Source organism: Vombatus ursinus, unplaced genomic scaffold (genome assembly GCF_900497805.2).
Source record: "Vombatus ursinus unplaced genomic scaffold, bare-nosed wombat genome assembly UNPS02009975.1, whole genome shotgun sequence".
Classification (NCBI taxonomy): domain Eukaryota; kingdom Metazoa; phylum Chordata; class Mammalia; order Diprotodontia; family Vombatidae; genus Vombatus; species Vombatus ursinus.
The window spans coordinates 4,954,808-4,978,777 of NW_020949753.1; the positions used below are offsets into that span (position 1 = coordinate 4,954,808).

Here is a 23,970-nt window from a genome sequence, read left to right on the forward strand (position 1 = left end):
TCAGTTAAATGTGTTTATTTAGGATCATGTGATAAGCAGAGAAGCCGTAATTCCTAGATCTTAATCCAGGGCTCTGCCCTCTGGTAATATGACACGGTTTTATTCATCTGACTTCCTCCTCCCCTTACCCCCCAGGTCCCTGTTTCTGATCTCAAAGATTCTCTTAAATCCTTCTTCATTCCACCTTCGTCCCTGCCCAGGTGCAGGGAGTGAGAGATGCCCGTCTCTTAAGCGTCTTGCCTCAGCCTGAGAATAAAAGACTTGGTCCTAGGGTCATCAGTGTCTTTGATATAGTTCTATTTTGCTCACAGGTGCCGTGAAGCTCGCAGTTAGATTAATTAAGATTTCATATGCGTGTGCTTTGAGCTTTTCAGGCTCTGGCTTTGGAGTCAGAGAACTTGAGTTCAGTTCCCCTCCTTTGATGCTTGCTTACTGGGTGACCCTGGACTAGTCACAACGTCTCTGGGCTTCTGTTTCCTCTTCTGAAGATGGTGGGAGGTGTGGGTTGGGGGCGGGAAGGTGAACTGGTTTCTGAAGTCCTTTAGAAATCTAGATGAAATCACTGGAACCCTGTAAAATACAATGAAATACCTTTTGAATAAATCCCTGTTTGTGATTACTGATGAAAATAAAATAGCCTTTCAAGCAGATAGAGAAAGCCTAAAGCTGCCCTTCTTTCAGATTTCTCCTTGCCTGTTTTGTTAAGTGCTTTACCTACTAGAAGCAATAAATATTTGTGGGTCATATTTTTTGGTGAGTATATTTCTCCTCATGCCTTAGTGGAGATCCAGGTTTAGGGTGAGGGAGTCCTGATTGACCCTGCTCATCCCTACTTTCAGGTGACCATTCAAACATACCAAGGCGTTCTGCAGGGCATATTAAGGCCTGGAACATTACTCAGCCTTTCTGAGGCCAGCCTATGGACTGCTGTGTTGGGGTCAGAGTATGGTAATTCCCACTTTAAAGCCGGACAGGGTGACCCAAAACAAGATTTTCACCCAACTGGGAGGATCACTACCTACCTACCCAGTCAAAATGCATTCATGTTAGGGAATTTGTAGTTGAACTTGCCTGACTTAATATAACTATGAAGAAATGAAAACAAGCTTAGGGAGAAGTTAGTGACCTATGATGAGCTGCCTGAGACCTTGTACATCATCTAATCCAACTCCCATTGTACAGAAAGGGTAACTTCAGGAACATTATGTGAGAATTAAGGCCACACAATAAGCCAAACTGGGCTTCAAGCCCAGGTCCTCTGATCTTAGATTCATTCTGCTGCCTGAGGCATCACAATAATTATTAATGTCAACTAGGCCAGTGTTCACTCATTGCAATTTAGTAAATTTTCACTGTTTTCTAAAATAATGTCTTTTTAAGCAGTTATAAATATTGACTAAGTTAACAGTATAGTTTGCACTTGACAATTCTTGAAACATCCTTTCAAAAACTACCGTTGGCCTAAGTATAAGTTGACCTCAACCTTAAGCAGATTATTACTTTTTTAAAAAGGGAAGTTTTAAAAATTGCTCAAATGCAAACTATCCTATGAATACTTTGTGTAACATGTGAAGAGGAAATAACAGTCTCATAAAACGATTTTGTTTTCTGAAACTGATGTGGTACCTTTCTAAGGCTGATCCTGTAACTGAAATAAACTTTCTCCCATCCTGTCTTTTATAACACAATTTGTCACCTTTTGCTCTCTAAAAGATCCAGAGTCTAGTCTAAAATGGCAATTCTCAAGCTTTTTGCAATAGTGGAAAACTTTACTTAACAAAACTTTGGGAGAACTCTTGTAGTAAAATATTTTTAGAAGATTTTATTTAAATGCCTTCCACCAGTGGTTTCGAATAACACTGGGCTAATTTTTTAAAGATTTTTTTTCAAATCATAATTTTATTATGAATCTAACAATGTTACATCCCGTGACTATCATTATTCCATACCAAAAAGGAACTTATATTTGGGAAAATGTCTCACAATATTTTTCCCTCTTTGATGTATATAAGAGTTGTTACCTGAGGGAAGGGGATGGAATCATGAAGGTCAAAAAGAACTGACCTCAGAAAAGCTCTAAGCAGCAGAAAAACTGCAGGTGTCCTTGGTCCTTAGTAGGTGCCTGGCACAAAGTAGGTATTGATTAGGTGGTAGCAAGTGTTGCTGACTGATTTAGTCATTACTACAGGGAGTTCACTCATAGCCCTTAAACCAATGAAATCACAATTTAGGAACATAGGATCAGATGGAGAACTTATAGGGGACTTAGAGGGCAACTAGCCCAACCTCAATTTACAGATGAGGAAACTGAGGCCTCCTCCAGTGGCTCCCTATATTGACTGAACACAAAAATTGTGTGTGAGTGATAGAGATAGTAAAGTAGGTGGGTTTGTGGTGTGTATATTACAACGTCCTTCTTTGTAGAACTCTTTGGATTACTTCAAGGAAGTTTTTATAAAATTTAAGCCACAAGCAAATATATCACTTTGTTGAGTGATTATAGCCACAGACAGAGCCAATACTCATCTTTCCAGACCATAGGTTTAGAGAAGGGCCCTGAAGCTTCACAGTCTACATCCTGAATAGAGTTAAATTTTTTTAATGCTATTTTTATTTAAAAATTTTTTAAAGATTGTTAAATTAATTTAAATAAAATTACTAACTTAATTTTCAGTTGTCATATTTACAATGTGACAGTAATTTGAATTCTAGCCTCACCCCTTTTGTCTTTGATTACAGCATGGCCTTGAAGAGACAGCTGCAGAATGCAAAAAATTGGGCGCGAGAGTTCACACCTACGTGGTAGACTGCAGTAACAGAGAAGACATTTACAATCATGCAAAGAAGGTAATAATTCAAGTGTAATATAGATGGATGGACCATCTAACAAAGATTGGCTTGCCTACTTGTGACATAGATATCTGACCTGGGATCTAGCCCACCTTGTCTAGGGAGATTTCTATTTCCACATTTGTGGAGAGTCCAAGGAAGTCCATGGATGTACCCCTAGTATATTTCCTACCATTAGCAGGAAATTAACAGGCAGAATCTAGGACATTTTTGGCTGGGTGATCCATCACTCTCCTGTCTCCAAGAGGGCTTTTGGGATAGAATTATATCTCTGTTACAGTTTATGTATGTATAGTCTAGGGATGTAATGTTCTTTTACATTTTCAAAATAAAAAGGTTCAGAATAAAAGCCACTTTCCCTGAATGTGCACAAGGGAGCTTACTCTTGCCAACTTTACTCTGTCCCACAAAACTCTGTTTACATGAGATGTGTATTGAGCTGTATATCAAGCAAATGCATTTCTTCAAGCAAATAATAAGCAGAGATGGGGAAATTATACAGATTAGGGCAGATGATGTAATACATAAGAGCAAATTTCAGCTCAACCGAGAAAGAACAAATTCAGTGTAGGCACCAAGAATCAAAGGATAGATTCCCCATATGTGTGCAACCATTCAGAAGTCCAACCTTTGTCTCTCATCTGTTATTCTCTTTCCACTTCTCTCTCTCCTTCTCTGAAGTCTCTCCAAACTGAGGCAGCATGGCTGTATCAGAAGCCTCTCAGTTAATCGACTTCAGAGTTCAGATCTGAGAGTGGCTATTCCAGATTGAAAGTCAACAGCAACAATAAGCATTTGTTAGGTCCTTATCATGCGTTAGGCACTATGCTAAGTTCTGGGGATAAAAATACGAGTAGAAAGAAAGACAGTCCCTGCCTTCAAGGAGCTTAGAGAGAGCTTCTCTCTAATGAGAGAAGACAACATATAAAAAGAAAGAAGTGAAAAAATACTTAGATAGGCTGTGGTTTCTTGATGGATTTTCTGGATCAACAACTACTCAAAACCATAGCTTATGAACCCTGATCAATGTGTCTCTTAACTAAAAGACCCATAGTTCAAAGCAAAGCACATTTTATCAAACTATAAATCAAAAGTAGAATAAGTGATACAGAAAAATCCCTTCCCCATGTACACAGAGGTTACCACGCTAACAGAAACACATGCATTGAGCCCATGAGGTCAGGGAGCATGTGTAGCCAAAGCCATTTAACAATACATAATCACCAAGATTCTCTAGAGATAACGCAATGCTGCTTTTCACTGATCTTCTCTCTCCTGGAGGGATCAGATTTTATATTTCACTTCTGCTGATCCCTTCTGTCTCTTGGTCTTAAGCTTGTAGCCTTGAAAACTGTCTAGAGTTCATTGGTTGCTGCTCCCAACCAGCAAGCTACAAAAGCCCTTAGATGTATTTTTAAAATTTTAATTTTCAAGATTTTTTTTTTATCATGAATTGGACAAATACACTAAATTTAACCTTTCCAGCCTAGTATAATGCCTGGAATAGAGTAGGCGCTTAATAAATGTTTGCTCATTTGACTGGACTTAACACTAAAAACCCAAGATCTTTTGTTCTCTAGCTATGCTCATTCTTGAGAAATAGAGTTTTTGAACCTAAGTTTGAGACTTTATAATTATTCCTATTAAATTTCATGTTGTCACATTCATCCCAGTGTTGCTTAAACCTGTCAAGGCCCTTGTAAGTCTTGATTCTGGCATAAAATGTGTTAGCTACCTTGATGTCACCTGCAAATTTAGTAAGTATCCTGTGCAATTAATTTTTTTAAATGGTCAGCAGCATCGGAACAAAGCACAAATTCTTGGGGCACTCAACCGAAGGTCTCCTTCTAAGTTTACATCAAACTCTTTTTTTTTTCTTTTTTTTTTTTTTGGTGAGCCAGTTGGGGTTAAGTGACTTGCCAAGTGTCATGTGTCTGAGACTGGATTTGAACTCATGTCCTCCTGATTTCCAGGCCAGAGCTCCATCCACTGCGCCGCCTAGCTGCCCCTACGTCAAACTCTTAATGACTAGTCTGTATCTGGTCCACGTCTCTCTCCATCTTTTCCACAAGAATAATACGAGATATTGAAGTATCTCAAATGCTTTACTAAAATCTCATGCATCCACAGCATTACTTTGATCTACCAGTTTTTTGATCCTTTTTAAAAAAGGGAAAAGATAAGTCTGGCACAGCCTGCCTTTGATAAAGCTGGGCTAGGTCTTTTAAATCATCCTTCTCTTTGTTAGATGTTCACTATCTCATAAATGATCCATTCTAGAATTTTGCCATCAATCAAATTCAAATTCATCAGGTCTGTGGTTTGCAAACTGTGTTCTCTTCTCTGTTTTGATAAGTGGAGGACATCTGTTACCAACCCTGCAGTGCATCTCCTATTTTCCTTATCTTTCGACTGTCACCGACAATGGCTTAGCAACCCCATCCTCCAGTTTGGTTTGGTTTTGTTTTCAATACCAAAAGGTAGAGTTCATCTGGTCCAGGTGACTTGGATTCATCATGAACCACTCAGTGCTTTCCTTACTTGTCTATGCTGTGAACTCCCTTTTGGCCATTTTCAATCTATCACTTCCATGTGCAGCTCATTTCCCTTGAAAGAGAAATTGGAAGCTGACTAAAAACTGAGCAACTGAGCCCTATCTCTGTTGTCATCATCCTGACCACCCCAAGAAACCAGCCACAAGTGTCCTAGTCCTTCTTTTTCTCTCTCCTTTCCCATAATAAAGAAAAAAAAAAACAAAAAGCAAACCCTCTTTTTGTTGTCCTCAGTTTCCCTCACCATTTTTGGTACACTGTGAGCTGCAGGGCTTCCAAATTTATTCTTATACAACTGTGCCATATTTATATGTTCGTCCTCTGTTACCTATCCTTGCTTGTATCTTCTGTACACATCTTTTAATTTCTAATTTTTAAAATAATTTTGTCTCCAAATTTAAACACCAAAAATATCAAGCATTTTCATATACACATCAGAATGCAAAAAGAGGATTTTGTATGAAACCATTAGTCACCACTTCACACAGCTTGATTTTTAAAAATTTTATAATGCCTTTCACATGTTACTTTCAGAACTGCCCTGCTTATCTGTGTTTCCTGCTAAACTTTCTTCTTTGCATTTTAAAAAATGCCCCAATAGCCCTCTTTTTCATGGCACCACTATGGCTCACCTCCTTTCTCCTCTAAACATCTCTGCCAGATTAAAACATTGCAGGGAAGTGGGGGAACCTTGTAACAAATAAACATAGTCACACAAAATAAAAGGTAGTCTCCTAAACCTAGTAATTTTTTACATCTGGAAGGAAAATATATTCTAGAGGTAGTTTTGCCAATCACTATATCTAAGCCTATGTTTAATAGCAAATGTTTAATAACATTTTTATTTCCTTTATTTTAAAAGGTGAAAACCGAAGTAGGAGATGTTAGCATCTTAGTAAATAATGCAGGTGTAGTCTACTCAGCAGATTTATTTGCCACTCAAGACCCTCAGATCGAAAAAACATTTGAAGTCAATGTTCTGGCCCACTTCTGGGTAAGTACAATTTATTTTGTAAAATCGTTTCCTTTGAAATTGGCTGAAGGCCAGACTTAGAGGGGCATTTTAGAAAGAGAACAGAATCTAGTCAGGACAGAGTAACAGGGCTGAGTACACAGTCAGGATTCCCTTCAGTTCAATACAGACACACTTTAGGAGTTCAGTGAATTCCAGGCAATGTGTGCTAGCTACTTAATGCTAAATTTCTGTAGAGTTGTTGTGTTTGTCCTTTGTTCTTAAAGAGGACCATGACATCAAGGAGATGATGACATGACTTGCGATTGACTTTGTTTTAAGATGAGGTGGCACAGTGGATAGACTACAGGGCCAGGAGTCAGGAAGACTCAACTTTCTGAGTTGAAATCTGGCCTCAGACACTTATTAGTTCTGTGACCCTAGGCAAAATTTCTATAAGGACTGGAGAGATGAAAACAACAGTAAAGAGTCCTTATGCCCAAAGAGCTTACATTCTATTGAAGTTTCCCTCCACCATACACACAGATAAGTAAATATAAATATATCACGTGCTTTGAGGTGTTTATCTCAACTACCATTCTCACTGAATCAAGGGCCCCCCAGAGCAAGGAGACCTACCTCTTCCTCTCAGGGTTCTAGGGGTAACTTTTCTAGAGATTAGCTTTCTAGTACTGAAGTTCATGAAGCCCTACTCGTGTGCTTCCTCCTATGATTAGCAGTTGAGAACCAATTTAGTCATTCAGCCTTAAGTAGCTCCCTGCCCCAGCTTGATCAATTTATTAGTTAGGCTATCAGTAACCAATCAATTGGGTCAATGACCAAAGACCCTGAGTGAGGCCTGACTAGGTTTTTTAAACCTAGGTGTGCTTTAAATAGCTTTTAGAAAAGGATCATTTACTAAAGTAGTATAGTAAAAGCAGTTGTTACAAAATATCCTCTTCCTCCTGTCCAGCCCCACCCCACCCCCCAAAAAAACCCAAATCTTTGGCTCTCTCACAAGTACAGAGTCCAAAGAAAAGTAGGCTCAGCTTTGGAGAACACATATGGCAAAGAGATGATTCATATTTCCTAGCTGCTGGAAGTTCCCCTTAGACATGATGTAGTTTCTTTGCTGAGCTCCATATGGAGCCATGAATGATGTCCTTGGCTCTCAAAACATGATGCTTTCAGTTGATGAGTGTATGCCACTAGGAAAACAATGGGAAGATGGGAAGTCCAAAATTCATAACACTCTTCAAGTCTTGTAAGGTTCTCCTCAGACCAGAAAGCAAGAGGTAAAGGTAGAGGTCAGGTGGGGGAAGGAGGGAGGGAATTAAAAAAGAAAGTAAATAAACACTCTTTATAAATTTATATATTTATATATTTATATTCCTTCTATATCTTGAATATGGAACCCTTAGCAGAGAAACTTACTGCAAAGATTTTTCCCAATTATCTGTTTCCCCTCTAATTTTAGTTACAGGTTATTTGTTTGCACAAAACTTTTTATATCTTATACTCAAAATTCTTTGTTTCATCTGATATCCCCAAATCTTTTCATTTGTTATTTAAATTTTTTAATCTTTTGTTTCTAATATCACCTGCATTTCCCACAAAGAGAGTCAGTTATCCTTCTTAAAAGAGTAAAAAAGAGGAGGAAAAAACAATTTAGCAAAATTAATGAACACATTACCCATTACGTGCCATATTCAACACCCATAATGGTCACCTGTGCCTGCAAAGAAGGGAGAGAGAAGCATTCTCGTATCTCTTCTTTGGGGCTAAGTTTACTTATTATATTTTCACAGTATTTATTTTTGAGGTTTTGGTTTGGGTTCTTTCCATGTGTATTATTGTAGTCATATTGCTTTCCTGGCTCTTCATATTTCACTTTGCATACTTTATTCACCCAAGTCCTCCCCATGCCACTTTGTATTCATCATTTATCATAGCACACTGATATTCCATTTCATCTATGTACCACAATTTCTTTAACTATTCTTCAATCAATGGGCATCTACTTTGCTTCTTTGTTACTGCTGAGAGTTCTGCTGTAAATATTTGGTTTATGTGAGACTCTTCTTTTTCTCACTGGATCTTTTTTAGACAAACTTTGGCCTCTCTAGCTTGTACTTCTGAAGTTGATTTTTTGAACCTAGGTATAAGATGTTAGGTTTACTTTTTAATCCCCCTTTACCTGCCACCCTCTAATAGTGCCACAGTGAGTTAAGCTTTACTAAAAAGAAATATTTGAAATTTTAAAAAATAATTTCAATAACAATTCTAGGTAGATCCATTTTTACATGAGGAAACTGACGTACAGGGAAGGCAAATCAAAGTTGGAGGTAGAAGTAAGATAGATGCTCAGATTTTTTTTAGATTTTCTTATGTTGTTTAATTTTTCATATAAGATTTTCTTATGTTGTTATTTTTTACACTACACAGGCTAAGCAAGTCTAACCAAGCTTTATCATTCAATTTTATTTAGCATAATTGTCAAATTATGAAAATAATAATTTTTCAAATCTCTACAAGCATGTTATGAATAGATAATAACAACATATTTTTTTTCCTTTAAAAAAAAAACTGACCACACTTTTTCAAGACTACAAAAGCATTCCTCCCTGCAATGATGAAGAAGAATCATGGTCATATTGTAACAGTGGCTTCAGCTGCAGGATATACGGTGGTCCCCTTCTTATTGGCTTATTGGTATGATAGTAACTTATTTTTCTCATTCTTGTTTTGTTTCTTGTTTACTATATGTTGTTTCCCCAATTAGTTAACAAAGTATCTTTACTGTTAATGGTTATGAGATAGGTAACTTGGAAAAGTGACAATCACATGAAGTCATTTTTATCATGGGTATTATGTATGTGTAAACCCGGTTTCCCTAGTAGAATCCTAGTGATGTGTGAAAGGGGAATAATGCATTTCCAAATCAGTCAGATCTCATAATATTTCTCATCCCTTGCAACATGGATGAATCGCAAGAAGCAGGTGGATGCTTATACCGTGAACATTGTTCCTGGCTCCCAAGAAAGTCCTGGTGAAGTGAGCCATTGAGTAAACATATAGGGTACAGATTGTGGATCTCCTGCATTCCAGTGTGCATTCCAGTGTATACCGCTGCAGAGAAGTATTCAGGACCGAAAGTGGTGAATGGAGCATAATGGGGTAGTTCTCCCTGCTCCCTTGAATGACAAGACCATCTCTCTATCAGCTACACTATGGCTGTTAGGAATAAAAGAATAACCAAATGTAAGGCTAGGGATTAGGCTCATGCTCCCTGCTTTCCCTTTGTTGCAGGAATTAACATTCTGACTCAATGGCAAGAATTGAAAACTGCAGGAAGCTCACTAAGAGAGTAGGAAGTACACATTCCCTAAGCCAACGCAACCTCCTTTGCTAAGGAGGCACTTCCAATTATAATCTGAAAATACTGGGAAGTTTTTGATCAAGTTGTGATGTACTTGAATCGACCCTCAGCCTGCTGAAACAAAGACACAGAGATTGAGGAGGGGCCACTGGAAGAGATAAAGTTATAACTGGGTCACTGGCTAAAGGGTACAATTCTCTTAGCCTTCTAAACACCCCCCAGTGAGCCTCCTACATTGAAGAGTTCCCAAGTTTGGAATCAGTGAGTCTGTGTTGAGCCCCTTTTGATAGGTACTCTGTATCCCCTCCCTGATAGTGATTCAGCCTAGGAAATACTTGACTTGAGCAGGGAAAAAAAAAACCAAGATGTAATATCTTCATTATCCTCCCAAATGGATGGCAGTGCTTTTCCTGTGTTTCTTTGCAATTATGTTATTCTATGGAATTTGCTTCTAGCAGGGCTTTGAAGACTGAGGGACATCATTCCCACATTTCTCCATTGTACACACAAGAAAAAGACATCAAATCCTAGACCCTGTGAAGCACCACTTTAAGCTTTAGTCTCCAAAGTACTTTATAACAGTGGATATATTCCTATAGTTATACCATTCTTTGATTCCTACCTTGCTTGGTACTTCAGAAGAGCCATGATTCTGTCATTGTGGATACCCCTATTGATGGGAGATCATAATCTCCTCATATCTTAGTAGACAGTTTCATGAGCTGATATGGTTGAACAAAACATAACCTGGTAGCCGAACATAGCTAGGCTGGGTCCCAGATGATCCGTCACTGGGCCTATATTCAGTGATTTCCTACCGGGGCAAGGCCTTCCAGAAATTGCATTCCACTAACAGTTTTTAAGAACCCAGGATCACTAATATGTCATCAGCATTAATGGAAGCTAAGTTTAGTGAATGTACTGGAGTAAATAGTAACTTCCTCTGACAATTATAATATGGCTCTAGGTCATCCCTAGGGCAATGATGCCATTGTCATAGAACCTGGCTATAGTTCTGGCCTTCAAAACGGCCGCCTTAGTAAATTGTTTTCGTTGTAAGCTTTAAAGTAATTTTTAAATAGTTCATCCAGAGTCTTATTATGTTGCTTTATCAAGACATCAAGGTAACCTTGGGTTGTAGAAGGCTCTGCCAGGAGAGAACAGGTTCCTTAAAAGTCTGCCATGCTTGAAAGGTTGGTGAAGTATAGTCCTGCCAACAGATACAATCTGCTTTCCAAGTCCTAATCTAGTTAAGTATGAGAGACTGATCAGCAGGACGCTAGGCACGTAGTGATGAATTCTTTGGCCGTAAAACAAATAAAATTATGAAATGGCCCTCAGTCTTATGAGCAGCTCCATGGAGCTTCTGCAGTGACAGAAACATGATTAAGAATTTCACAGTTTTTAAAGCATCTATAAACATTAATCTAAAATTCTTGTCCAGTGATCAGATAGATATACTACTGGAGCACATGATTCATGTTCTCTTGATATTAAGACTTTAAGTGAAATAGAGGACAGAAAGAAAATGATAGTTGAATAGAAGGATAGCACACAGGTCCTCCTGGGACAGACAAATAAAGAGCTGGTTCTGTCATGAAGCCAAAGTAAGCAAAAGCATCATTTTCTGAAATTCTTGATTATCTTGTCTTGCAGAACTCATAGTAGGATATTAAGATCATAGATTTAGAACTAGAAGGGACCACAGGGTTACTGAGTCTATACCTTTCAGAAGCACAGAGAGATTGAGAAACTTGTCCAGTATCACACAGCCAATAAGCATCTGATATAGGATCTGAACCCATGTCTGCCCGATGTCATATCCAGTGCTCTGTAAACCATCTACCTCTAGACAAATAGCTCTCAAGTCAAATCAATCAACAAGTATTTATTAAATGATTATTATGTGTCAGGCTTTATGTCTGAGTACTTAAGACAAAAGCAAGACTGCCTCTGCCCTTAAGGAATTTACATTCTCGATGAAGAGACCATGTGCACATGTGTATCCAAAATACAGCAAGACACTCACATGTCAGGCGGAAGGGAAGACATGGGCAGCTGGAAGGACCAGGAAAACCTTGCTCTAGGAGGTGGCCCTTGAGTTGAGTCTTGAAGGAAACAGAGACCCTGGGAGGCAAAGGGTTGAAGGCACTCTTCCAGGCGTGGGAGTTGGCCAGTGAACAAGACATGGAGATTCATGTCTGACTAGTTGGCCAGAAACAAGACACAGAGACTCATGTTAGTACCATCAAGTTCTCATGGTTATCCCATGGAGTGCAGGAAGGGAAGTAATGTGTAAGAAGACTGCAAAAGTACAAAGGGGCCATGCTATGAAGAGCTTTAAATGCCAAACATAAGAGTTTAAAATTGATCCAAAAAGACCATCACACATTATACCGGCAACTTATGTGCCAACATTTATTGAAGATAATGATGAGGTAGAGAAATTCTGTGAAGGAGTCATTGCCCTCCCAATTAAATCACCATGGATATTTGAGGGCTTGAATGCAAAAATGATCCCAGGAAAAGACAGAAGCCTCATACTTTCATATGATGAATACATCTTCAAGATGACAAGTACCAAATAACATAATTCAAAATGAATCTGATTATATTCTAATATAACAGGTAGTTAATGATGTGGCAGTCAATTTTTTTATGCTTCATTTAGTATTTTATTTTTCCCCAGTTACATGTAAAAACAATTTTTAACATTTGTTTTTAAAGCTTTGAGTTCCAAATTCTCTCCCTTCTTCCCTCACCACCCCCTCATTGGGAAGGCAAGCAATTCAATATAGGTTATACATGTGTAGTTATGCAAAACATATCCATAATAGTCATGTTGTGAAAGAAAACAGACAAAAAAAACTTCAAGAAAAATAAAGAAAGCAAAAAATATATATGCTTTAATCTGTATAAAGATACCATCAGTTCTTTCTCTGGGGATGGATAGCATTTTTCATTCTAAGTCCTTCAGAGTTTTCTTAGACCATTGTATTGCTGAGAATAGCAAAGTCATTCACAGCTAATCATCTTACAATATTGCTGTTACTTTATACACAGTACATCTCACTTTGCATCAGCCCATGCAAGTCTTTCTAGGTTTTTCTGAGAGCATTCTGCTCATCATTTCTTATAGTATGATAGTATTACATAATCACATACCACAAGTTGTTCAGCCATTCACCAATTGATGGGCAACCCTCAATTTCTAATTCTTTGTGGCAGTCGTTTTTTTAAAAAGCTGTCTAAATAGCCAATCACAGAGCAAGATAAAAAGACAAATTATATATTGCATACAATTAAGTCAGTTCCAACATAACCAGTTTAAAGAAGCTGTTGATGGCACAAGCAGAAAAAGAGAAATGGATAAAGCAACATACATCAATACAGAGTATCATTTTCTCCTACAGAAGTTTAGCAGATAGAAATCAGTTACCACACTGAGGAGATCAAAAGAGCTTAGAAACTGCCTCATCCAGAAAACACTGCTTAGATTAGATTAATTTAGCTTATTAACTAATGGCTTATTAGCTAATAAATTAGCTTAGATCTAGATTAACATTGATTTAGAATACCATCTCATTTGTAAAATCTAACAGAGATGGAAGAGAGAAGATAAGAGCTATCATATTTTTCTTTTTGGAGGCAGTCAGAGTTAAGTGACTTGCCCAGAGTCACACAGTTAGTAAGTGAGGCCAAATTTGAACTCAAGACCTCCTAACACCAGAGCAAGTGCTCTATCCACTGCACCACCTAGCTGCCTCCAGTATCATCTCATTAAATAGAAACAATGCAATGGAAAACAAGTTTGTGGAAAACTTGTGAAAGATTCAACTAATCCAGGTCATCCCAAAGTCATTTAAGGATGAAATTGTAAAGACAATGAACAGATGAAAATGGAAAAGATTTTTATAATAAACTTAATAACAATGAATCCTCAACATTTGGATTCTAATATTACAGTCCCTGATATGTTTTATGAGGAAGTAAAAATAATACTCAAGAAAATAAAGATGAATTGAAGAGCTGCTGAATACAAAGAAGAGGTGAAACAATTTTGACCCAGTCAGCATTGAAGGATCAATTCTCAACATTACTGGAATAACTCAGGATAATAAATGCTTGGAAAAAATCTTAGGTCTTATTATCACTCAAAAAAAGTGGATGAGAAAATTCAAATATCTAACAACCCATAGTCCTACTTTCCCATCTCCATAAAATTTTTATGAAAATAATTGAATGCATTCTTAATGAACATTTGAAAAGGGAACCTATCGAACATTTGAGAAGGATTTTGTAGATGATAATCCATAGCATACCATATTGTACAGTTGCACAAGTGATTAAGAAGTGTGTTTTTTGTATGGTCTGATGCTGAGTGAAGTGAGCAGAACCAAGAGAACATTGTACAAAATAACAGCCATGTTGTGTGATGACTAATATTGATAAACTTAATCCTTCCCAGCAATACAAGGATCTAAGACACTTCCAGAGGCCTTGTGATGGAAAATGCTGTACACATCTAAAGAAAGAACTATGGAAGTTGAATTGCTGTTTTTTTTTTCTTCTGTTGAGTTTTGTTTCCTCTTTCTGATGGTTCCTCCTATTGGTTTTAATTTTTACTTACAACATCACTAATATGAAACTATGTTTAATATGAATGTAAATGTGTAGCCTATATCAGATTGTGCACCGTCTTGGGGAGGGTGGTGCAGAGGAAGGGGGAGAAAAATTTTAAACTCAAAAGCATGTGGAAGTGATTATAGATAAATCAAAATAAATTAATGAAAAAGTGTGTTTTTTGATAACTATTTGGTTCAGTGGAGCAAAATATGCCCTTAAATAAATAGCTCTCCTTCAACAAAGTATCTCCTATAAAAAAATCAAAATTATATAAAAATGTATTTAACTCTGTTATAAACAAAACAAAAACAACTTACAAGGCTGTCATCATTTAATTCTTGGTATGAAACAAGACATAACGTAGGTATTTGCTATTGTCATGGGAGATATCTAGTGATGAGCACAAATAGAGATGAAGTTTTCCAGATGTTTCTATTTGTGGCTGACATTATCCTAATTATATCAAGTGAAAGAATATTGCAGGGGTTCCTAAATGAGATCCATAGTTGATGGAAAGTTTAGCCCAATTATTCACACAGGAAAACTTAATTGGAAAAAGAATGCCTACTGTCCAGATTGAATGGATTACCCATATAGCCACTCTTTATGGACCATCTTTCTTGAAGAAATACTTCAGTTGGACAAAGAACTTGGCTCAGAATTAAACAAAACAAGAAGAGCAAGTTGGATGGCCTTTGCCATTCTTTTTAAGACCCTGAAATAAATTGGTTCTTCTTGAAGCAAAGGTTCATCTTTCGAGTATTGGTGTTCTTACAGTGATATTATTTGACTATGAATCATGGACTATCATAATCTGTGAAGACCTGGAGTTGTAGGTTACCCAAAGTTATATGATGGGCACCGTCAAAGACTGTGTTGGTGAAATGGTACAAACCACATGTTAGGGAAATGTATGATCAGAAAAGGAGATAGGCTAATCATGTACAAAGAGGGCCAGATAACCCATGGAGAGTGCTTGGGCCCCACTGATATTCTGACAGAGACAGAAGATCTAGAGGAAAATCCCTGGTTCTGAGGGTGAGTGCCTTGAAGAGATTTTTGGGAGAATGCAGACAAAATTTGCATAAAATAAAAAGGCACAGATGTTATGATTTATACAACTGAAGAGACTATACGTAGTGACTGTTAGTTTTTAAGAAGGGCATGGGATGTCACAGAAATGGATTTGGAAGAAATGTCCAGGTTAAATGTGTTCCTTTTATATATTTTCCTCATCAGTTCAAGCAAGTTTGCTGCTGTTGGATTTCATCGAGCTCTTACTGCAGAAATGGCTGCCTTAGAGAAAAATGGAATCAAAACATCATGTCTCTGCCCTAATTTCATAAACACAGGCTTCATCAAAAATCCAAGTATCAGGTAGGTGTAAACTTAGAGAAGGTAAGAAAAAATAAACTGGAAGTTGCTATGCCCATCAGCTTCATGGATAACAAATATCCAAGGCAAACTTTAGAGAAACTTGCCCTAAGATTTGGGTTTTGTATCATGTGGAAGCACAGATAACATGGGCAGAAAGAGAGCTCAGATGGGGATGTCATGTGACAGGCGAATCTGTTTACCCTATCTTCCTTCCCCATTGGAACATGAAAGTTCACACCACACGTGAGTTCCAAGCTGAATTCCTTATCTCACTCATGTATATGGCAGGTTCGGGATCTAATTTCTAAGCCCTGTTTGTTCCTTACATCCTCCCTCAGTTCTTAGCAATTTGGGTGAAATATTTCTCAAGCAAAGAAACAATATGTTTGACCTTATCAAAGATAGGGCAAGCTCTATCTGAAATGTGCCATTATCACAACCAACCCTAAAGGGAGATGGGTGAAGGGGTGAAGAAATGCTTACCAGGAGTCCAGAAAAAGACTGAAGCAATAATAATAATAACAATAACATGGCATGATTGTGGCATCATTTCTTTAGTGCTTTAAGGTTTGCAAAGTGTTTTACATATATTACCTCACTTAATCCTCAAGCACCACCCCAAGTGATCTTAAAGCCCCGACGGAGGCAAGGAAGGATAGGGAGCTGACTGTGAAAAAGTCTTCTGAACACATTTTTTACAGCTTAACCTCAGGCTAGTGCTGACTGTAATCATTTATCTCTTATATTTTCCAATAATTATAGATTCTCATAACTTGCTTCAGCCAAAGTTCCATCTCTGATATAGGATAATGGCATACAATCCAACCATATGATGAAAAGCATAGAATTGTATTGTAATAAAATTATATAGAATATTTTAGCTCATATTTGCTTAACAGAAATGATGTTGCAAGTCTTTAAAACAGAGACAAGTGCCTACATTAATCAACTGTCTTTCCTTTTTTTCTTCTAACACTAAGGAGCTGCTGCTAGGCCCACACAGGGAGTTGGGTTCTATGTGCTCTGTCAGTTTTCTATACCCAGGTATGCAGTTTGGACTAAGTTTAGTCTTGAGAAATTTAGCTTCTAATAGATGGAGTGGGGGAGGAGGTGCTATTTCTCTCTCTCTTTCTCTCTCTCTTTCTCTTTCTCTGTAAGACAGTTGGGATTAAGTGATTTGTTCAAGGTCACACAGTGTGTCAAATGTCTAAGACCAGATTTGAACTCAGGTCCTCTTACATTCTTGGACTTGTTAAATCTATAGCCCAGTGCCTCCAGAAAAAAAAAAAATGTACTTATAGCTTAAGTTATGATTCACACCTAGGATTAAAAAGATACTCAGTTGTACAATGTGAGTCAGTTATGGGATAGGTCGTAGGTAATTCTTTTGTGTATAGACACAGAAGAAATGCTAAACATAGGATAACAGATTTAGAGTTATAAGGGATTTTAGAGGGGATCAAGATCAACCTTCTCATTGTAGAGATTAAGAAAATGAGGCACAGGGGAAGCGCGCAGTGGATAGAGCAGTGACCCTGAAGTCAGGAGGACCTGAGTTCAAATCCAGCCTCAGACCAAACACTTGACACGTACTAGCTGTGTGACCCTGGGCAAGTCACTTAACCCCAATTGCCTCACTAAAAAAAAAAAGAAAGAAAATGAGGCACAGAGAGGTTAGTGTCAGAGACAGCATCTGAATTTAACTCATAATGACTCCAACTCCAACACTATCCACTAGGCCACAAAAATTACTCACAGCAAGCATTAACAGAACAATTGAAAATAGGATTCAGTAACAACTTGTAACTAATTTTGTAATCAGGTGGGAGGCTGATACATAAATCTCACCAGAACAAAAAGCAGGTTTTTAATTTTTTTTTTTTAAATTAGGAATTTTACATTTTGCCTTAACTTTTTCACTGTTCAATTCCTGGTCAATGTCTACACATGAAGTGACCAGATTTGGACCAATACTCTTCTTGGTGACTGTCCTCTCCAAAAATGCTGAAGCAATTGTTGGGAACTCTTTTTCTTGCCTCCATTGATGGGAACTATGAACCTCTTGAATTCACAAAGTCACCTCTAAGCTTGAACATATCCATCTCGGGATTAGATATTCATTCACCCATTAGAATGTGAACCCCTTGAGAGCAAAGAATGTTTTTGTCTTTCCCCAGTACTTATTTAGCACAGTATGTGGCATATAGTAAGCACTTAATAAATGCTTGTTTGTTGATCTAACATCGGGAAAAAATAAAGGCAAAAATGGAAAAGGCAGTCAAGGACCCAGGTATAGGCTTGCCTATACTAGCTGCCATGTGCATGTGGTCAACATGATGCTGGAGTAGAGAAAGGCAGGCCTTTTCCTCCCCTTCCTTGGAAATCCTGTAGTTACATGATGCCCTCTACAGAGTCAGGGAAGAGAGAGCTATTGGATATAGATTGTCCTGAGACATAGAGAGGTTAATAGCTTACCTGTTAGGGTCACACAGCTAATAAGTTGCAGAGGCAAGATTTGAATGTAGGCCTTCCTGACTCCAAGTCTATAACTATCAATTATGCTACACTACCTCTTATGGTAACCACACACACACACACACACACACATATGTATATGTGTGTATACATATATATATTTACACACATACTACATGTGTGTATACACTATGTACATGTGTATGTGTATAATGTGTGCATTGAAATATATAATATATATGTATTAAAAACTCTGGTTTGGAATCAAAACAAGAAAGAAACTATCATAGTTAAAAGAACCCACAACTCACAATTTAAGATTAGAAAAACTTAATTGTTACTCTAAGCCAAGATACGGAGAGATACTGGTTGGCTAACAAGTCTATAAAGCCAGTAGGGTCTCCTCATACAGACAATTTCTAGCCAAAACACAATGAAAATGGAGCAGTTACACCGAATTACAAATTATTGCAACGTAAAAAGTCGTCAGAGTCAAGAAACTGTCTCAGCCAGGAAACACCTGATTTCTTTGCCAGGAAAAGAGACGTAAGAGTCAAGGGCAGCACCAGTTTAAAAACATGATCATTTTCAACTATTACGGGGAAAAGTAAATGGAAAGTTTTGAGCAGTGTTGTGTCACAAGACCACAAAAAGCGGTGGAGGAGAAAAGCATCTAAAGGAAGCTTGGCACGAAGCCAGGCTAAGACAGATTAGCGTAAGAACAGTTACAGATGAACCTGAAGAAAGGAAATGGAACGTATCTACCAATGTTGCTATAGTGGTCTATATTATCTTTATGAATGACAGTGGAATCCTCTTATTTATACTCGACTACAGAGTCCCCAATGTGCCATAGAAAATGAAGATGAACATCAGGGTCCAATCAAATAGGTACAGAAAAAACCGATGCTGGAGGCAGCAAAACAGAATTCAGAGATTTATTTTAAAGTATCTCAAAGGTGGGAAGATTCCAGAAGAATGGGAAAAATCATAGGCAATAAGTCTGCCAGTTTAGTCTGGAATTTCAAAGTCAGCAAGCATTTATTAAGTATGTACTATGTGCCACTCAGCATCGCGTGCCCACGTCAGAGAATGTGCTGTGCTCTGCGAGCAAAGCAGAATTGAAGTAGCTCAAAGGAAACTTGAGATATGCAAATTTAGATAATCCACCCCAAATGTTCACACAGACTGTTTGTGCCTGACCTGTGGTAGAACATTCCAACCTCATGTTGTTCTGATCAGCCACAGTCAGACACACTGTAAGTCGACTCTAGCGTAGTGATGCCATTTTGGTCCTCTTTGAGAATGAAGGACGACAGCCAACCAACCACGTGCCAAGGTCTGTGCTAAGCACTGGGAATACAAATACAAGCAGAAGAGAAAGCAGTCCTTGACCTCAAGGAGTTTATATTGTAGTGAAGGAAGACGACACAAAAAAAGAAGCTGAAAGAGGGAGGATGGAAACAGGAGGGTAGTCAGTGAAAGTACAGGGTCAGGTGTGCAACCTGGAGACCTAGCCTAAAGTCATTCTTAAAATGGAGGTTCTGGGAAGAAGCAGCCAATGAGAGAGAAAGAGGGAGAGCTTAGAGATGGTGAGGATTTCCAGTGGGTGAAGTCCAGAGGTGGAGTGAGCTTCCAAGGTGAAGAACTTTCTATGGTGTGGTGGAGAAAGTCAGGAGAGATGGAGTCTCACAAAGGTGGGGTTTATTGATAGTATTCAAACCTCTTGTGGATTAAAGGTATTGAGGATACATGTGTCCTGACTGCTTCACCCCCCCCCCATCTCATGATATTGAGTCTGATTCTGAGAAATGAAGCAGTACACGCAACAGTCCCATGCAACCATCCCTATCCCAGGGTAGTTAATGCCTGTAGGTGTTATATTGAGGCAGAGAAAAGGAGCTGATGTTTATAACAGTGCAACAATCTAGGGTAAGTAGATTTCTGAAACATTAAAGTAGACGAATCATAAGTTGATAAGATAAAGATAAATGCAAGGGTTTAAAAACAACAAACCTTTTGGTTTCACAGGCTGTGGCCAATGGACTTGTAATTATCCCACTCTTCAGCTGTCCTTCTCCGCTGCTGCTTGGATCAGTAGGTGCCTTGAGGCTGGGGAAGAAGAAAGGAGGTAGACACAGGAAAGGCTATAGGGTGCCTGTGGCAGAGGAGTGTGGAACTCAGGCTTAGGGTCAAAGGGATGCCAGGAACAGCATTAGGGGTGGCAGGCTCCTCCTTTTTGACGGACGGCCACTGAGCCTGCCCCACCCTACTCCATAATGTAGCCAAAAGTTGCAGCCAAAGTCAGAAGGCCCGACAGGATAAGACAAGCAGAACCAAGATCATTATCTGTCATGAGACCCAGGTGTGCAGTCCCTACAAAATGTCTGTATTTTCACATAAATATTGGTTGTGCTATCTGAGTCAGAATTGAATGTGTACAGCTTTGCCCCCTTGGCAGGTAGTGCAACTAGACATGGTCAAACTGTGGCTTTCCTGGAACTACTAAGTTTGAAAAAACTCACGTATTGTGTCAAGGCCTGTTTGGAGGCAGCTCAGCGGTGAAATGGATAGAACTAGAATCAAGGAGATCTGAGTTCAAATGTGACCTTAAAAATCTACTAGCTGTGTGGACCTGGGCAAGTCACTTACCTTCTGTTTGCCTCAGTTTCCTCAGCTAAAAAAGGGGATAATTATAGCACCTATCTCACAGAATTAAATGGCATAATATTTATGTAAATATTATTTGTGCCAATGCCTGGCACATAATAGGAGCTAAATAATATCTTATTCCATTCCCTAACCACTCTGAGAGACTGGCAGGTCAACCAACAGATGTTTTATTACTAGGCATTGTTTCCTAGTTATTATATATTGTCCATATTCTAATCAATTATACGCTAAACAAATGTGTGTGCTTGCCAGCTTTTCTGGAGGGCCATTTCTATTATGACTAGGACTTACTGAAATGTAACAAGTTCAGAGAAGGAGATGGGATTTATCAGTAAATAGGGGTCAAGAGCTGAATTCTGGGTAAATCCACAAATCCATAAACTCTCTAACAAGTTAGCACTGCCCCATAGAAAGAGGTAGAACTGGACATTAGTGACTCTCAGAGAACCATAGAGAGAATAGCCCTTACTTAGGATCTGTATCAAGCACAAACTAGCCCGGTGAGCTTGGGACTCTCCCAAGTTACAGATCTTTAGCGCTAAATGGGATTAAGTGGCTGTCAGAGCCACCTGGTAGTTACTCACCAATCATTCTGTTTCTGTATACGTGTCCCATATCCTTCCTCTGTGTAGAGGACTAGTCACATTAGCAAGAAATCATCAGTATTACTGCCTAAAATAGAAACTAAGAAGAGTTTAGCAACTGAAGATTAGCTAAGATGGTAGAGTTTGAAGGAAATAGTACAACTGACCTCTCATCCACAACTCCTCCATGAAGATCTAGAATATGTACCAGACTGAGTCCTAATCAGGAAATCTAAGGAAAACAAATCAAAACAAATCATTTTTTAGCCCAGATTAGCATAGGGAGGCAGACGTTGAAGTCTATGGATCTTAGGGATAAAGTACGGCCAAGGGCATCTTGTATGGAGCCTTCCAGTGCTGGGATTGAGCCTGTCCCTGGCTATGCTCCAGGACAAGAAGAGGTCTATATCTATTGCAGACGTACCTGACCTTGTGCAGGAACAGGTTGTCAACTGGCTGCTCTGTAGCTCACTACCCAATGCTGGGTAACAGATCTGGGGCAGAGGAGAGGACCTATGGCTATGGGTGGTGATCTAGGGTAAGTAGTGGTAGTGGGCCCTAAACTATGTGCTGAGTGTGAAGCAAGTACAGAAGAAGGAAGCATCTGTGTGACTCTGATCCCAGCAGTGGGGATGGGGGTTGGGGGAGGGTCCTGACTTTGAGTTTTTAGCCCATTGTAAAGTCTACAGTAGAATAATTAGGGCAGGAAAGCCAGACCAAAGGAAGCTGCAGTTCTCTTACTCTTAACCTGCAGAGCTGTCCATCTGGCAGACAGTGATTGAGTCCCCAAATAATCTACTAGTGTTTCAACCAGGAGTAAACTCACAATTGTGTTGCTCAGACCCAAACCCAGGTTGGGAACTTACAATGTGTACCGGCCGTGCTGACCCTCTCCTCCTATAAGGAGCAGGCTGCCAGAGTCATACTCACTCTCGAGTCTTCGGTCCTCAGCCGGATAAACACACAGAGATTAGCCATCGGCAACACCAGAGCTTTATTCAGAGGCCATCACAGCAAGCCCAAGCAGCAAGGCCAGAGCAACAGAGCAGGAGCCAAGAGAGAGAGCATGATCTGACCACGCTCGTCCTTAAGTACCTACTTAGCCCCTCCTCCCCAGCCCGCTTACTAGCCAATGATTGTAGGGTCAGATACCGGAAGGGGCTGTCTGAGTTTAGCACACCAAGGAGGAGGGAGTGACGTAGGAGGCTAGGACCGGATATAGGAAGGAGGCGTCTGGGATTAGTGCATAGACAGAGTACGTGACCTAGGAAGTCAGACTCAGATACTGGGAGGAGGCGTCTGGGGTCAGTGCTACACAAAGGGACCCAGGAAGTCAGGAAGGTCACAGGATGGAGGCGTCTGGGTTTGACGTTGCATATAGGGAGGGGACTAAGCAAAGGGAACTCAGTCCTCTGCCATCCCACTCCCACGTGGCACCGCCCCTTGCCTCAGGAGCACAAGCTCCGGCTACTTCCTTGCACCCAGCTTATCTCACATAGCACTGCCCACTGCCTCAGGGCTTCTCCGTACCCAGCCCATCCCAGTTCACCATGACTCCGCCTACCACAGCCCCTGCCTCGACTTCCAAAAATACCCAGATCTTACCCTAATCTTGCCACAGCGCCCACCTGATAGTTGCCAACATCAGACAGTCCCTCACAACAATGCTCAGATCAGAAGAGCTTGCAGGTCCCTGGACTGAGCTGTGATGAAGCAACACCCAGAAACAAGAAGACACAAAAGAAGACCAAGTATGATCCCTTCAGAGGTGCCCAGAGCATGGCCCTAACACAAAGTCTAAAATCAGGAAGTAGGGCTTGGAGAATAAGCCCCCCCCCCAAAAAAAATCCCACCATTAAGTGTTATTATGGTAACAGAGATGTTCAAGACAAAATCCTAGAAGAACAGAATGACTCCAAAATGTCTGCAGGAAAAGTCTCAAAAATGAACAGAGCTTGAGAACAAGTTAAACTAGCATTCGTGGAAGAGATAAAGTTTTTTTTTAATTTTTTATTAATTTATTTTGATTTATCAACAATCACTTCCATAAGCTTTTGAGTTTTAAATTTTTCTCTCCCTCCCTCCCCCTTCCCCAAGACAGCTCACAATCTGATATAGGCTATACATATACATTCTTATTAAACATATTTTCACATTAGTCATGTTGTAAGGAAGAATTAGAACCAATAGGAGGAACCACTAGAAAGAGGAAACAAAACAGAAGAAAAAAAATAGCAAATAGTATGCTTCAATCTGCATTCAAACTCCATAGTTCATTCTATGGATGCGGATAGCATTTTCTATCATGAGACTTTTGGAGATGTCTTAGGTGCTTGTATTGATGAGAGGGTCTAAGTCTATCAAAGTTAGTCATCGTACAACATGACTATTACTATGCACAATGTTCTGCTCACTTCACTCAGTGAGATGAAGTTTTTTAAAGAGTTAAAATGATTTTATAAATGAAATGAGAGTACTAGAAAAATACTAGAATTTCTAATT

At 39.1% G+C, this 23,970-nt stretch overlaps 1 protein-coding gene and 1 long non-coding RNA gene across 4 annotated transcripts in view; one reads left to right on the forward strand and one right to left on the reverse strand.

The window, feature by feature from the left end:
* Positions 1 to 22,438, reverse strand: LOC114036709. Of its 3 annotated transcripts, XR_003568361.1 has the most exons (5): positions 22,399 to 22,438; positions 21,636 to 21,700; positions 21,469 to 21,556; positions 20,228 to 20,323; positions 8,973 to 9,588 (listed from the first exon to the last, which is right to left on the reverse strand). It is a non-coding gene; the product is annotated as an uncharacterized LOC114036709 (long non-coding RNA). The 3 variants fall into 3 exon arrangements; XR_003568360.1 differs by lacking the exons at positions 8,973 to 9,588; positions 21,469 to 21,556 and adding an exon at positions 1 to 570; XR_003568359.1 differs by lacking the exon at positions 21,469 to 21,556.
* The window catches only part of HSD17B11 (hydroxysteroid 17-beta dehydrogenase 11), a 34,591-nt gene that overhangs the window by 682 nt on the left and 9,939 nt on the right, over positions 1 to 23,970 (forward strand). The window contains exons 2-5 of the mRNA XM_027853388.1: positions 2,740 to 2,847; positions 6,265 to 6,396; positions 8,960 to 9,066; positions 15,599 to 15,736. Coding sequence (XP_027709189.1) covers positions 2,740 to 2,847; positions 6,265 to 6,396; positions 8,960 to 9,066; positions 15,599 to 15,736 — 485 coding nt within the window. The remainder of the gene's footprint in view (positions 1 to 2,739; positions 2,848 to 6,264; positions 6,397 to 8,959; positions 9,067 to 15,598; positions 15,737 to 23,970) is intronic.